Source organism: Urocitellus parryii, chromosome 14 (assembly GCF_045843805.1).
Source record: "Urocitellus parryii isolate mUroPar1 chromosome 14, mUroPar1.hap1, whole genome shotgun sequence".
NCBI classification, from domain to species: domain Eukaryota; kingdom Metazoa; phylum Chordata; class Mammalia; order Rodentia; family Sciuridae; genus Urocitellus; species Urocitellus parryii.
This window is the reverse complement of record NC_135544.1, coordinates 51,834,522-51,850,551: the sequence shown is the minus strand read 5'-3', so window position 1 is coordinate 51,850,551 and position 16,030 is coordinate 51,834,522. Positions and strand designations below refer to the sequence as shown.

Genomic DNA, 16,030 nt, shown 5'->3' with positions numbered 1-16,030 from the left:
GCCCCCACAGACCCACAGCCCAATGGATTCCACCTCTCTAACATCTCTTACCCCACTTCACGTTCCTGCCTTCAAGCTCACCTTCTCTCCATTCTTCCACCTGCTGCCAGGTGACCTTCCAGAATTGCTAAACTGACCACCTTCACCAGTCTAACCATCCCATGGTGACCCCACCCCCACCCACCTGACTTCAGTTACAATCCATGCACCACGCTGGGGCCCACCCAGCTTTCTGTCATCCTTGTGGTGTGTCCCTGCCCTCTCCCAAGCCTCATCCCTCCCCTAGCCATCCTGACCCCTGTGTGCCTGTCCCTTGCCAGGTGCTGGCTCATGGACACCCTGTGACTCTCTGTTTGCCAGCTACCTGTCTCTCCCCCCAGCATCCTGGAAACTCTGTAATGGGGTCTTTTATCCTTGGATTGACAGTGTGTCCAGGGGGCCAGGCGTGTGGTGCCAGCGTGAGTGATGCCAAGTCATTTGTGACTGCAGTGCCCTAAGCAAACACCTGCCTTTGAGGGCCACAGGTATCACTCTCGCCCTCTGCAAGGAAGACCTGCCCCCAGCCCAGGGGTCTGCTGCGGCCACCAGGGGCTGCTCTACTGAAACCACCATGGGCATTGGAAGCCCAGTGTCCTGACAGGGTCCATTATTCTGTGGCAGCAGCAGCAGCAGCCCTCACTTTCCTGCTTGTCTGGTGAGCTTGGGGTCTGCTGCAGAGAGGAGCCTGTGACTCCCCACCCTGTAGGCAGGGCTCCATATCTCCAGCCTCTAAAAATTGGTGTTTAAGAGGTGGCTGGCGTGCACCCTGTAATACCAGCTACTCAAGAGGAGGCAGGGGGATCACATACTCAGGGCAGCCTGGGCAACTTAGTGAAACCCTGTAGCTCACTGGTAGAGCGCTTGCCCAGCGCTTGCCCAGCGGAGGACCTGGGCGCCTCCTCTGCTCCCGATTTGGTGTTGAAATTTGTATCGCCGCTAGGGGGCAGCAACACGCTCAGCTGCAGCCGGGGCGGGAGATGCACTTGCCCAGCCTGGGACGCGCAGGGACACCTGCTTTCTGGCGCCTGATTAGAAACTTGAAGGACAGCAGGACAGAGCGCTGTGGCTTTTGTTCCTTCCCTCTAATGCGTGCACGTTCCCCACTTAACGGCAATTTCTTCCCTTCAAAAGGATTCCAGCTGGTTAGATTTAAGGTGAAGAATAAGCCCCAGTCAAGACACTTCGCAGGGTCCTTTCAGTTTTCATTGGCTTTAAGGACGGGATGCATTTAAAATGTTGGCCTCTTAATGTTTGTCAGCGCTCAGGAGGAGAAAAGCTTCCACTTACTTCCGCAGCTCTCAGCTCCCAGCCACGGTGCTCAAGAAGCATGACTTTGCGGGCTCTGCTCCCAACACCACCCCCCCCCCCTCCTCTCTTTCCCTCCCTGGTTCTCCTTTCCAACCCCAGCTCCACCTCTTTGCTGCTGTCTGTGGTCCACTGGGCTCAGCAGCTTTCCTGCACATGCCCAGGACTCCTGGAAGCTCAAACAACAAACCCTGGGGCTTACCCAGCTGGGGCTTGCACTCTGGGAGGGGTCCTTCTACCTGCCACTCACTTGTCCATTCTTCCCACCATCCATTCACTCATCGGTGCACTCACTCGCCCTGTGGCCCAGCATGGGACCTGCGATGCTGGCAGGAGCTGTGGGTGATTCCAGGAAATGCCGCACGTGGCCTCCTGGATCTCCTAGTGTTTACAAAGTGGTTGCAGCTGTGAGGGACACGAATGGGCAATGGCAGGACATGAATGGGCAGGCAGAAAAAAGCCAACACCCTGTTTAGTGGGCAGGAGACACTGAAGAGTCTTAGCCAGAAGCCATCAGCCAGGGGTGGGGGCCAGGCCCAGAGAGGGGCAGTCAGCAAAGGGGTCCTGGAGGAGGAGGAGGAGGATTCGGGATGGGAGAAGGGCCCACATGTGGGTGAGCAGCCTGGGCCAGGGCATGGAGGCTGACCCACGCCCACTGCACCCCTCCTGCCAGGGCCTCGGGCCTTGCTTGAGGTGCACCCTCGGCCTGTCCGCTGGCAGTTGAGGCCTTGGTGGCGCTGTTTTAATCACCTTGGAAACAAGGCGCTGACCCGTTTAGCCAGTCACCCACTCTTGCCTTCCTCCCTCAGGCCAGGGCCCTGAGGAAATGGCTTCCTCCTTCTCTGGAGGACTGGGGTTCCTCCCCTCTCCTGTCCCATTTTTGAGGGACCCTGTTCCCAGGGTGCACCTGCGTCCTCTCTAAGGGCAGGTTTGTCCCCTGGAGCCCTTGAGGAAGCTCCAGCCCCAGGTTCCTTAGCAGCGACTGTCCTCCATCCCCCTCCCACACTGACTAGGGGAGGCTTCCCTCCAGCAAGCCCCCAGCTCTGCCAGCTCTGCTGGGCTTCAGCGGACCTTGCAGGGTCCATACTCAGGCCCGTGGGCTCTGGAGCTGGGCAGGCCGCTGTCCAGCACTGCCCCGGCAGGCCCCTTACTTCCACCGGAACTGCTGCTTCCCCGCCTGACCCTTCGCACAGGCAGCACCTGGTGCTCCTGCGGCAGAATGGCCCTCTTCTGCTCTACTCTCCTGGGGCTGCCCAGAGTCACCATTTGGTTTAGGGGTGGGCATGTGATCCAAGCAGGACAGATCCTGGGACTTTCAATGGTTGGAAAGAATCCATCTTTTCCCACTGGGATTGATAAACTGGTCAAACTTAAGCCTGAGGCTGTTGGGGCCATTTTTGTCATCGCAGGAAAGAGTCTATTTATAAGTAAAAATAGCAGAGAGAAAAGCAGAGTCAAGAGATGGATGGAAAGAGCCCTGTGACATAGTTAGAGCACCTAGCTCCAACCAGACCTGAAGTTATGTCTGGAGGGTTTTTTTGTTTGTTTAGTTTTTTATTAGCAAATTCTCCCCTTTCTTTTGACTTCAGCCGGTTTGAGTTGGCTTTTTGTCACTTGCCACTAACAATCTTTACTAAAGAAATACTTAGCTTGCAGACTTGATAAGAGAATTGAGTGAAATGACAACATGAATAACAACCAGTCTAAATAGCACTCTATGGAGGGCAGCTTTTGGTCATCGACTTTGCCTTCTCCTGGTCTGTTACGTTTCTGTAAACCATAGTGCTGTGGGAGTAGGATACTACTTTTTCTGTCTGCCCACGGCTTCAACCAAACCTTCCTTCACAAAGTCTTGATTCTCCTGGGCTCTCTCTGACACAGCCCTCTGTCTTCCATAACTCTAGACCAGTTTTCTGCCCCACCTAGCCCTGGGCTGAGACAGGATGGGTTTTTTGACAGTGAAAGATTTCATTTCAGGGTGTGACAGATGCAGTATCTTCTCTGTTGTGTCCATACCTCGGGACAATCCCATCCTCAAAACCCCAAACCCAGGACTTCCCCAGCGGTCTTCAAATCCCTCCCAGGAGGGACTCCAGGAGCTAGAAAAGTCTACACTGCCATCTAGTGGACATATTGGGCAACAGCCGCTCAGGGACTGGAGCATGGGAGATTGTCCTCCTGGGATATCATTGGGAAAGGATCTAGCCTGACCTCCTGGGGCCCTGCAAGTGAAAACCCCAGGACAAGGGAATTAATGGGAGAGTCATGAGTCCTGTCCCATTGGAGAGCATATACTTGTCCCTAAGGAACTGGGTACCTGTCCTGCTTTGATGGCCCTCCACCCTGTCCCAGGAGCTAGAAGCACAGCAGCCTTCTGTTCTGTGCTCCTCTTGGTTGTCCACGGTGTGGCCTGGTTGAGGGTCTCTAGGGAGGAGGGACGATGTGTGTGCAGGTGTGTGTGTGCATGTGTGTGCCTGCTTGCTCAGCCTTCCAGAGAAAAAGGACATTCGTCACAGTTGCCAACAGGACCCATCAGCGAAGCTTCTTGACATTAGCCACATAAGCTGTGAAACATACTAGTTCCCTGATAGTGACAAACACTTGGACAAACAAAGACGCCTCAACCATGTGACGCTGCTCTCTCCAGCTTGCTCCTTGCTGTGCTTGGCTTGGCCACTGTCAGGCCTGACCAGGGGAGTGTGGGGCCGCCAGGCTGCACCAGGAGAGAGGAAGCAACCCTTGTGCTTCCCAGCACATTGCATAGAAATGACAATCACATCCTAGCCACAATCCCTGTGTCTCATCCTGTTAGTGACCTGTGTCCTGGCCACATCATAGTCCTTGTGTCCCTGTTGACACTAGCAAAACAGCAGAGAGCAAGAGGTGAGCCCAGAGTCGAGAGAGAAAGAAATTGCTCAGAAGACCGGAGCAGCCTCCCCGGGGACATGGCGTGACCGCTGGGAGCCACAGCCCCACTTCCCACTTCCACGGCCCTTCCCCAGGCTCACCAGAGCTCCAAGCCCAGGGAAGCTTCCACAAAGGGATGGGACTGATCACTCCCCAGGGAAAGAAATAAGAAATAATCACTTGCAATTCCTAAAACACTTTCATCTTCTACTTCAGGTGACTGGGCACAAGAAGAGCCTGTCTCCTACTGTGACAACCAAGCATCAAGATGCACGGCACTGCCAAGGGTCCAGTCTGCAGGCCTCCCCACCCCACTCTGTCCCTAGGCCACCGGGCCACTATAGGGAAGGCACAGCCTCATAGCAACAGCCTTCTGGTACCAGCAGACCCAACCCTGATGGCTCTGCATGTGGCTTCAAGTCCCCAGCAGAGGGAGCTCAGGAAGAAGTCAAGACCCCCAGACCCCCTGCAGCCAGCCCAACTCACTCACTTCAAGGGCTCCGGGGAACTTGACGATCGGCTCCATCCAGTCGGTGATCTTATGCCTGAAGTTGTTGCAGTCAGGAATAAACATGCAGGCGACATTTCCCACCTCTGGGTAGAAAACATCAAGGCCCCTATGGAGAGAGGGAAGTGGTCACACCATGTCAGGGTCCTAGGGGTCCATGAGGCTGCAGGCTAACATTATTGGAAGGTAAAATCAAGTGGGTTTAAATCCCAAATCTGCCACTAACTAGCTGAGTGATCCCAAGAGTCACTTGGCCTCTTTGTGCCTCAGTCCCCTCACCTGTAAAAGGGGATACTAATAGAACCTGCCTCACAGGGCTGGTGGGAAAAGTTAGATAGTGTTGGCATTTACAGCAGAGTCCAGCACAGCTGAGTGCTCAGAGGAACTGACCATCCTCAGCGTCTACCCCCAAGAAGAATCTGCAGTCATCTCTTGGTATCCTTTGGGGATAGATTCTAGGACCTTCCATGGACACCAAAATCCTTGGATGCACAAGCCCTTATATAAAATGGTGTGATATCTGCATATAACCTATGCACAGAACCTGTAAAATGTTAAATATCTTACACCCTAAAACAGTGTAATATTTGCATGTAACCTCCATACTTTGTGTCGCCTCCAGATTACTTACATCTAATACAATGTAAATGTTGTGCAAATAGTTGTTACACTGTATTGTCTAGGGAATGATCACCAAAAAAAGCATCAGCACATGTTCAGTGCAGATGCAATTCTTTTCCAAATATTTTCGATCTGTGGTTGGCTGAATCCATGGATACAGAACCCATGGATACAGAGGGCCAACTGTACATCCTCAGGCAAACTTGGCCAGTGAATTTAAAATAGGACTGGGTTTATAAGGACAATATGCACTGCTCTTCAGGAATGTTCTTAGTTCAGAGAGAAAGGTTCAGCAATTCAGCCCAGCCTCTTTCATGGACAAAGACCTTCCATCTCTCCTAAACAATCAAGAACTCCCCATGTCTAAAACTCCCACCATTTCTTAAATAACCCGTGTCTTCAGGCGAAGCATCACCCAGACTTTCAAAATGAAATGTCTCTCAGTGGATAAAACATCCCATCACTCAGAGACCATCTACTTATTTTCTTCCTGGGAAGAAGAACCTGAATGGCTCAGAGATTCTGAGCATCTGACTTCCCAAAAGGAAGAAAATACGATGCAGAACAAAGAGCAGCAGCAGCTTAGGACAGACGTGACTGATTTGTGGCTTCTCCTGCCTGGCCTTGCGACTCACCTACACTTGAACCCAGAAATCTAAGCCAGATTTCAAATAGATATTTTTTTTTTAAATGTTGGTACCATTTTTTTTTAACTTGTCCTTCTTCCTTACCCTTGTGCTAGTTTTTGCACCAAGACCTGGGTCTCCTCTTGGGGGAGGTACAGAGTAGGTAGGTGTCCCTGGTCCCCCACCTTTTCCAGCAGCCCAGTGTGGCTGAGCTGCTGCCCAGCTGGACAGTGGCACTGCTGTCCACTGTGCCTTGTTGGGGGTGATGCCTCTCACTGGGGCACCCAGAATATAATTTGGGGAACAGGCCTGGAGAAAGAGCTCCAGGGGCTGGGACCGGGAGGAGAGCGAGGCCAGCTTCCTGGTGGGGAACCCTGTCCCACTCTTCCACTGTCTGCCTCCCACCTTCCCAGTGGATCCAGAGGTGACCAGCGGTGACGGAGGGCAGAGGCAGCTGAGCCCAGCAGGTGTGGATGCAGGCTGCTTCGACGGGCCAAGGCCGTGGTTGTTCATTATTTAGGCTGACTCTTGGCTCCTTTGCAGCAATTCCTTTTGGATGGCATGGCGTCTGCAGCTTTTGGAGTCTTAGGGGATAGGTTCTCCATATCTTCATTACAGCCTTTTAGGGATCATCTGGATATTTCTGCTGCAGCTCCTGATCCCTGGAGCCAGCAAGGTGTGAGGCAGGTGGAAGGGACCCTCCATGGACAGAGGGACCATCAACACATAGCACAGACTTGGGAAAAACTGACCCAACAGGGAAGAGGTGAGTGGGAGGTAGCCCTTCTCCCCTCTTAATCCCAGTAAAATTGCTGCACGTGTTAACATCGTTAAACAAAATCAGTAGCCAGGAGTAGGGGCGCAGGCCTGTAATCCCAGCAACTCAGGAGGCTGAGGGAGGAGGATTTTGAAATTCGAGGCTAGCTTGGGCCATTTAGGAGACCCTGTCTCAAAATGAAAACTAGAAAGGGCTGGGGACGAGGCTCAGTGGTGGAGCATCCCTGAGTTGAACCCCAAGACCATAAACAAACAAACAAACAAACATGAAATCAGCAAATTGATGATGGGCCTGAGGCTAGAGAGTGTCCTGATGGGATAGGGAACATGCCATGCCCAGTGACCAAGAATTAGATTTGTGTTTCTGACCCTGCCCATCACATCTGTGGGGGTGCTGCCAACCAGCAATGAAGAGGACATGTTGTTCCACATTGGAGGATGTGCCAAGGAGCACAGGCAGGCCTCTGTGCCATTTAGTCGCTTTATCAAAAGCTTGGGATATTGGGCTGGGGATAGCTCAGTTGGTAGAGTGTTTGCCTCACATGCACAAGGCCCTGGGTTCAATCCCCAGCACCACAAATACATTTGCAGTAGTGACTGCAGTATGTGCAACCACCCTGAAGGGGCCACCGTCTCAGGTGCCCTTGCTACCTGTGGTTTACCTCAGATAAATGTTCCAATTTCCATCCTGAGATATGGGGACTCTCCTGGTCCCCTTGACAAGGCCTAGAGGCACCCAAGAGAATAGGGCCCTCCCTTTGCCATCAGCTAGGACTGCATCAGGGACCTCGAGAAAAGGGAATGGGACTTTTGGGCCACGCCCCTTCATCACGTGCATCTTGTGTGCTTATTGTACCTGACACAGTGACGCTTCCAAGCGATGATGATTATTCTCATCTCCCAGACTGGTAGACCGAGGCCCATAGAAAGAGAAGTAATTCACAAGGGTCACATGGTTGGTGAGCCAAGGGGGGGAAGGGAAAGGTGGTGGGTGGTCTCTAGGAGGGCCCAAGGGCCCCACGTCCTGCTATTTGCACCCTGTGTAGTCCCTGCCCCTGAGAGTGGGCTGGACCTAGTGGACTTATGTCTAACGAAGAAAATATGGCACAAGCGATGTGCACTCTTTTCCAAGATTATGTCGGTAGACTGGCTTCTCCTTGGGATCCCTCTCTCACAAGCTTGCTCGCGCTCTCGCTCTCTCTCTCTCTGATCCTTCCTGGAGTGGGGTGTTGGTCTTGTGAGGACGCCACATGACGGGGGATCAACGTGTACAACCAGCTGAGTGAGCTTGGGGGACAGAGCGTCCCACCCCACCAGTCGGTCCCTCAGATGAGACTTCGGAATCCCAGACGACAGCTTGAACTGCAGCCTCCTGAGAGACCCTGAGCCAGTGGCGCCCGCTGAGCCTCGGCCAGAGAAGTGGAGGCTGAGACACTTACAGCTGCTAAGTTTGGGGGGAACCATCGAGGGCACTTTTCCCTGCACCATGTGGCTTCCCGAGCTGGGGCACCGCGTGAGCTAGAGGAGCACTCCCAGCTCTTTGTCACGGTAAGGATTGGGTTGGAGAAATGTGGCTTTCCAGCAGAACCAGTGGAAGGGGCTCAGAATCTCACCTGCCCAAAACGAGGGCCCTGGTTGGAAGGCTGGTGTCCCCTGCCACACCCAGACTCATCTCTTCAATCCCCCGTGTGAGAGGAACAAGAGGTGGGGCCTTAGTGGGTGACCAAGTCACTCTTATGAGGAGGGATTGGTGTCCTTATAAAAGAAGTTAAAGGAAGCTGCCCTTCCTTTATGCCACTTGGGGACAGAAGAAGGTGCCATCTTGAGGAAGAGAATGGCCCTCTCCAGTCACCAAATCCGCTGGCGCCTTGGTCTTGTATTCACCAGTCTCCAGCCTGTGAGCAATAAGTTTCCATTGTTGATCAGTTTCCCAGTCTAAGGCTCCGTTGTTAGAGCAGCCGGATGGACGGACGGCAAGGGTGACAAGAAGGCCCAGGGGACATGAGGCTGTCTTCCGGAGGCATGCGGGGGCTCTGGTGGGTGCCCCCAACACCACGCATGGTCCTTGATGTGACAGTGGCCCATCCCCCACTATCCCATCCTGAAAGTGGAGGCTGAGAACCTTGGCCCCTGGGAGGCACTGAGGGCTGGAGTGAAGGTGGGGTGAAGAGCTGGATGGACAGGGGTACATGGTGTCCAGCTCCAAAGAGAAAGACCCGCAGGAAGCACCTACTTGTTCTGTGCAGCCTCTGGGTCAGAACTGGAAACAACGGGCTGACGTCAAAGAAGAGCCCCCAAGCCTGGAGACCAGGGGGCAGGGCTCTTCAGGGAACATCTAGGCGTCAGCTGCCATTACTTGTGGGGTTCACCAAGGCTTTTGGGTACAGCAGCCGGGGAGCCGGGGAGGGATCCACCCACTGGGTGTGGGGTGGGGCCACCGCGGTTGTTTGGATTCTGAGACTGAGTCCAGGTCCTGACGTCCCCAAGCTCTTCTTCCTAAAATACTGTTCTCTTCATGGTGCTTTCTCATGGCTTGTCACTCAGCATAAACCTCCTCCTTTATAGATCACTGCCGTCAGGTACTGAGTCCTGCCTTGCAGAATTCCCTGTTAGGCTCCAAATACCTGTGACAGGGGCAGGGTCCCTTGTCGAGGTCAGAAGCCTGGTTGAGAGGGCTCTTGAGCAGGGGCCCAGGTGGGAGGTGCTGCTCTCTCCTGGGGGCCACCGTGAAGCATCTTCATTCCCATCGTCCTCTCTTACGGATCACCGTCTCCAAGCAGTGACGAGGACAGGGCTTCCTCTTTGCACAGGTGGCTTATAATTTTCCCAGCATTCATCCTCAGTGTTTTAAGTCCATGGTTTTCAAACTGGGGGTGGTGGGCATCTTCCCAGAGCCCTGAGAATGAGCCCCCTTTATTCCAGTTGGAGCACCAGAGATAGGAGGGGGAAGAGCAGGAGCAGAGAGTCAGGGAGGGGTCAGGGGTGGAAGGGGCCTCTGCCTCTCCCAAGCTGCATACGGATTCCTCTGTCCCTGCTTCTTTCTGCAAAGTGGGGAGGGTGACTCCTCCCGTGTATGTTAACTGAGACAGTCAAGCACGTCCAGGAGCCCACGAGCTGGCACAGTGTCTGTCTGACATAGCAGGTGCCTCATGGTGTAGCAGGCAAACGGGTCATCAGGGAGCAGGGAAGATCAAAGGACCTGGGCCCACCCCCAGCTGGCCACCTCCAGGGGACATGCAGATGTTACCATCTCTTTTGTGTTCCAGGGTGTGGGAAACAAGGGGGCCATGATCCTAGCCTGGTCCTGCCTTGCCTGGTCAGCAGACCCCTCAGCAGATGGGGGGTTGGACCTTGTGTGCACAGAAGCCTGCTGTCCCTGGGGCCACTCTGCAGGTCGCCCAAGAAACTGGAACTCGAGCTCCCATGTGAGAGGGAGGCAGCCTCATTTCTCTCCTTTCTCCCACAGAAAGTCCATGCAGTGGTGTTTAGGAAGGTTTTTTTAAATGTGCTAAGATGACCAAAATATGTGTGATCATACTTTTTTTTTCTTTTTTAGGATTCAACTGTATCACTTTTTAAGGGTGAAGATTTATAGATGGTTCTAAATGGTGATGAAAATTCAAAGGCATCAAAGAGGAGTAGGGAATCACAGTGCTCTCTCCCCCTCCCCATTCCTGGGTGGGTGCCTTCCTCAGCCACCAGACCCCACAGGGCATGGCATCAAAATGGCCCCGGGGAGCCCCCAGGGGGACCCAGGAGTGTGGGGAAATAGACATTCACTTTTCTCATCACAGATCCAGTAAGGAGGGCTGAGCTGCAGCTCCCGGTGAGACCCAGAGTGGGAGAAATCCATGTCCTGGGAAGGGCCGAAGCTCCATCTGGGGTCCCACGCCCCAAAGCGGGGTCCCTGGCCAAACACACCTGTGGCCCGTTACAGAAAACATCTCTCGCTGGGGGCCGATCACATGCCTTCTGCCTGATGCCATTTTCCCTCAACGTGCCCACTTGGCCGGGAGTGGCGCCTGGGAGGGACCCTCTGGGCTGCAAGGAGGGGGCCTTTCTCTGAGGCACTGTCCCCTGTCACTGCTCTGTGGTCCTCTCCTGAGGCTCCCGTGTTCCCTGTGTGACTCTTCTCCTGGGATAAGGCCCAGACACCCCACGGGACCCACAAAGCCCTTCTGATTCCAGGGGAGGGTGAGGCCAGCTGCCAAGGCCCCTGAGGGAACAGCGGCACTTCCAGTCCTCTGGAAGGGAGGACAGAGCCTGGACTCAGTGCTGCCCTGTCCTGGTGGCCTGGCCCCGCCGCCCGCCGCTTACTTGCACAGGCCGGTGTCCTCGTAGGGCAGGTTCTCGTACACACACGGGTCGTTTTCTTCCTCCTCCTCTCTAGCCGCCACCATCACGACGAGACCCAGCAACAGGGCTGCTGTGGCCAGCTTCATGGTCCAACGTGGGGCACCTGGAACACAAAGAGCCACTAGAGCAGCAGGACCCTCTGCAGGGGCTCTGTTCCCACGGCCCCCACCCCAGGGCCACCTGCAGGGCAGAGCTCTGGGAACAGCCCCACCCACACTGGCTGGGCCCCAGCTGCTAATCCTCCACCCGGATGGACAGCACCTTGGGAGGACCTGGCCCTGCCCCAAGCTGGGCTGTTTGCAGTCCTGACCAAGGTTCCGCCCCTGGCAGGGCTGGCTTTGTTGTCACTCTCGTCCTGGCTACCAGGCCAGAGAGCCCACTGTGAGGAGTGCTTACAGAGTCCCCAGGTTCGGCTCTGGCCTGGGCCCTGGGGGCTGGCAGCTCAGGCTTGGGGCTGGGGGCAGGGACTGTGGCTTGGCTGGGCTGCGTCCCCACAGACCACGCTGCTTTGCCTGTCCCTCGGTTCCTCCACCACCTGAAGAGCCTCTGGGCCATCTGAAGGTGGACACGGTTGGACAGGGTGACCCTGTGTAGGAGGGGCTGCTGCACCGGGAGGGGGAGGGCTTCTCACCCCAGGCCAGCTCCGAAAGGCCAGCTGGGGACAGAGGGTGCCTGTGTCTGGCTGCACTTGCAGCTGTGCTGAGCTCAGCACTCTCCCAAAATAATAGTCTCTAGAGGAGGCTGGGCTCAGGCAGCACCTCCCCAGCACCGTGTGGGGAGAAGGGGCTCCCGGGCGACCCTGCCTCCTCTCAGGAACAGGCCACAGCAGGGCTGGGTGGGGCTGGGGGGGAGCCTGTGGGGCCAGAGCCCAGTTCTCCCCAGCAGCCCTTCCCGTGGCAGGATGGTGCTCCGCCAGCCCAGCCGGGAGCTACCACTCATCCCTTTCAGAGCAAGTGAAAGAAATGGCCCCATCATCAGGAGCTTTGGTAAGAACATGAGATCATCGCTCGAGGGCATGCCGCTCAGGCTCTAGAGCGACTGCTTCCTGCCTCCTGGTTCAGTTCCTGCTTCCAGGATCCCAACCTCCAGCAAAGAGCCCGCCTTTGGGGCTGCAGAGTAAACGCGGTCCTCCATCCCCAGGCTCCTACAGCTGCGGGGAGCTGACTCCCCCCGGTGGAAAGGGTCCAACAGAAGCCCCCTCATCGAGTCCAGGTGTGTCACAGACCCAGCCAGTCAGCCACCCGTTCACCTGGTCACCTGCTGAGCTGGAGGGTGTGTGCTGAGTGACGTCCCCAGCCTCCTGCAGCTCACAGGATGGTCAGAACCAGAGGACAATGCAAGAAGAATGGTCACCAAGGCCAAGAGACCCTGGTCTTCAAAGTGGCAGCCACTACAGAAGCTAGAACTCTCCTGGGTGCCAATAGCTCTTAGCCCGGACAGAATGTCTGCCTGGAGATGAGGGAGCATCCCCAGCCAGGGTCGCTCCTGTCAAGCCCACTTATGACAGTGATTCCTCCTCACTCTGTGTGCCAGACACTTTAATCATTCAATCTTCATGCTATAACCCTATAAAGTAGGTATGATACATAGCCACCCTATTTTATAAGGCAGGAGACCGAGGCACAGAGAGGTTAGTTTACCTAACTTTGGTTGCACAGACTATAGGTGGCAGACCTGGGATTTGAACCTAGGCATCTGACTCCAGAGTTCATGCTCTTAACTGCTCTGCTCCACTGTCCCCTGCTGCTGCTTCAAGGTCCTCCCACTTACACCCTAAGTTTCCTGCTTTCCTTTCCCATGGGATAAGGCTCAGAATCCTCCAAGTGGCCCACAATGCCCTGCACAGTCTGGCTCTTCCTGCCTCTCTAGCCGTCTCGACCTTCCCCCTCTGGCAGGTTAACTCCAGCTGGTCCTTGGAGCTCCTCCTTGTGCCAGGGCCTTTGTAGGCACCATCCCCCACAGCCCATCCCCTCTGGGGTCATTTCCTCAGTGAAACTTGCTCTGACCCCAGGCTCGATGACATTCCTGTGAGACACAACCAGAGCTCCCCTCTCCTTACCTTATCCTTCCTACGTTTCCAATAAGCGATGAAGTTCTCGGTACTTATTTGCTTAGTGGTAGCCCCACCCCCACGCAGACCTCAGCCGAGCAGCCTCTGGGGGCAGTGCCAAGTCTGTCTAGCATTCCATGCTCCACGCCTCGAGTGTACAGATGCTCAGCAAAACACGTGTCTCAGCGCATGACCAGCTTGCTATTTCTGTTTCTGATAGTCCTTATTTTCACTTAACAGCTCACAGCTCTCCAGCAACATCGGTGGGAAGCTAGTCACTCAGCCTGGCCCCCGGCCCTGGATCCCTTTGCTTATTTATCTAACCTTCTCTGGCTTGTTTTCCTACAGAGAATCTGACAGGAGGCGGTGGTTCTGGGCTTTTTCAAACCCGATCTTTCCCTGGGGGATTCACAGGACGGGGCTTCCTACTTGAAGTGCAAGATCTGGGGGCCAGGTTCAAGCCTGGGGAGTCCAGCTCCCTGTCCCCAGCAGCAGAGGAGACTCCTGCCTGGCTCCTGGAATCTCCCAGGGTTGGCTCCCTGAGTGCCCCGCCCCCCTCTTCAGTCACCTGGACTGGGGCCGCCTCCAGGCACCATCTCTGGGCCAGGTAGACTTCCTGAGCTGCCATGGTCCCTCCCACCACTGGGACCTGTTGGATTATGCTCTGGAACCCCACCTCATCCCTCCTGTCCTGCTGAGCCTGACCCCTCCCACCCCGGCCCAGCTCACCTCCTCTCCCTGCCCAGACTCACTTTCCCTCTTTCCTCCCTAACCTTTCCGCTATGCCCTCTGGGCTCCCTGAGCTGCAGGAAACCGACTGGCTGCCGAGCAGAGAGCAGCACTCAGAGAGGAGGAGAACTCGGAACTTGATTTAACACTGGCGGACCCAGAGGAAAACGAAACTCCAAATCCTGAGCTCCATCCAGTTTCTCAGACATTGACAGGCTATTTGGTGTCATAAATTTTCTAGTCTGCCTGATACAAGGTTGTGCTCGGGGGTTTCTCTGGACAGAAGCATGTTTACAGAAGAAGAGTGTGATAAGGGGAAGAACTGGCTCCTCTGACAGGTGCATTTACGTTTCAAAGGGGAGAGTAGGACTCCCAGGGGAAGTTATCTACAGACCCATGGTCAGTCAGGCTCCCTGGAGAAAGGCTGTGAAAGGGGAGAACTGATCCCTTCCCGGGCTTTGGTTTCTTACCATGACATTTTTGTAATTTCACTTCACAACCAGGTCTGGTTTTGCCATCATACCTGAACTGTAGTGAACTAGTTCCCCCTTAGTATTTTTTCTTTCATTTTTTGGGGGGAGTGGGGGGTTACTGGGAATTGAACTCAGGGGCACTCAACCACTGAGCCACATCCCCAGCCCTATTTTGTATTTTATTAGAGACAGGATCTCACTGAGTTTCTTAGCACGTTGCTACATTCTGAAACTGGCTTTGAACTTGCGATCCTCCTGCCTCAGCCGCCTGAGTCACTGGGATTACAGGCTTGCGCCACTGTGCCGGGCCTTTCTTTCATTTTTAATAAAACTATCAATCAGGATAAAAATCACACCCATAAAAGTCTCTCTGAACATGTCCAATTCAGAGGGCTTTAGTGTATTAACAGAATTGGGCAGCCATCCCCACTAACTACGGAACATTTCCATCACCCCAAAGAAGTCCTGTAGTCATTAGCAGTTACTGCCCCTACCTGATCTATCTCCTGCCTCTGTGAGTTGGCCTCATCCAACTCCGCCCTCCCCTCCCCTCTGATGTCCTTCCCTATGGACGCTCTTTTTGGACACAGTCATCACTATGAACTGACTCAGCTCTGAAATCCCAGCATCCGTGCCCTCTGATGGCAACCCCCTCTCACTCCTGCTCTCCGGCTACTCCCACCTTCGCTCTGGTCCTTGAACACTTCCTTTCTTTCCTTGCTCATTCTGACTACCTCCCATCTGGTGCCTGAGTCCTGGGACACTTTGTTTTATGGCCAATAGCTTCGGGTCCTTCCCCTAGTCCTGACATTGCAGCCACAGGGTACAACGCCAGCTTGGGACCTGTCCAGGGGTCTGCCTGCTCCTGCTCCTCTTGATGTCCTGTGCCTTCTACAGCCAGGGTAAGGGGGTGGGGTAAGCGAGGGTGAAGGGAAGACTCCCTAGATATGATCCTGCTGCCCTGAAATGTCCAAAATGGGCAAATATGTAGAGTTAGAAAACAGACCAGCAGCTGCTAAAGCTTTGGGTGGGGGCAGGAGATGATGAGAGGTTTGGGGATGATGGCTAAAAGGTATGGGGTTTTCTTTGGAGGCAATGAACATGTTCTAAAATTGTGTGATTAGTTGCACATAATCTGAAAACAACTGATGTGTACACTTTTGCACTGGTGAAATAAGCCAGGCATAGCGGTACGTGCCTGTGATCCCACCTGTCTGGGAGGCCAAAGCAGGATGAGGGCAAATTCGAGGCCAGCCTCAGTGATCTAGAAAGACTCTATCTCAAAATAAAATTGAAAAAGGCCAGAGAGCTTCCATGTCCACCAATCCCTAGGCTCAGACGGAGACCAGAGAACTGAGGAAGGCCCCTACAAACTGCCAGCCATCATGGGGAGAAGGGGCCATGTCTCCCCTCGAATGCCCAGTATCCAATAACAACAAAATCACCAACAAGAAATATATATATTTTTTTTAATTTAAAAACTAAAAACAGAAAACCAAATGGCAAAACACTCGGTTCAAAGAGATAAAATTAATTGATGGAAATCATCCCCTAGGTAGGCCCAGATATCAGACTTGGTACACTAAGAGCTTTAAAACGACAGTATGCTCAAAAACCTAAAGGAAAACACAGAAAATGA

The 16,030-nt window shown here is 54.2% G+C and overlaps 1 protein-coding gene and 1 non-coding gene across 4 annotated transcripts in view; one reads left to right on the top strand and one right to left on the bottom strand.

Annotated features, from left to right (window-relative positions):
• The window catches only part of Pebp4 (phosphatidylethanolamine binding protein 4), a 187,429-nt gene extending 173,629 nt beyond the window's left edge, over nt 1-13,800 (bottom strand). Inside the window, exons 1-3 of one of the 3 annotated variants that reach the window (XM_026397506.2) lie at nt 13,758-13,800; nt 11,101-11,242; nt 4,742-4,868 (exon numbers count right to left, since the gene is read on the bottom strand). In XM_026397506.2, coding sequence (XP_026253291.1) covers nt 4,742-4,868; nt 11,101-11,242; nt 13,758-13,785 — 297 coding nt within the window. In that variant the 5' untranslated portion in view covers nt 13,786-13,800. Of the gene's footprint in view, nt 1-4,741; nt 4,869-11,100; nt 11,243-11,535; nt 11,709-13,198; nt 13,288-13,757 lie in introns of those variants that run through there. The other 2 variants (XM_026397508.2, XM_026397507.2) reach the window with 2 other exon arrangements.
• Trnav-cac (transfer RNA valine (anticodon CAC)) lies at nt 7,294-7,359 on the top strand. The gene has a single exon. It is a non-coding gene; the product is annotated as a tRNA-Val (tRNA).
• Nucleotides 13,801-16,030: the final 2,230 nt, after the last annotated feature.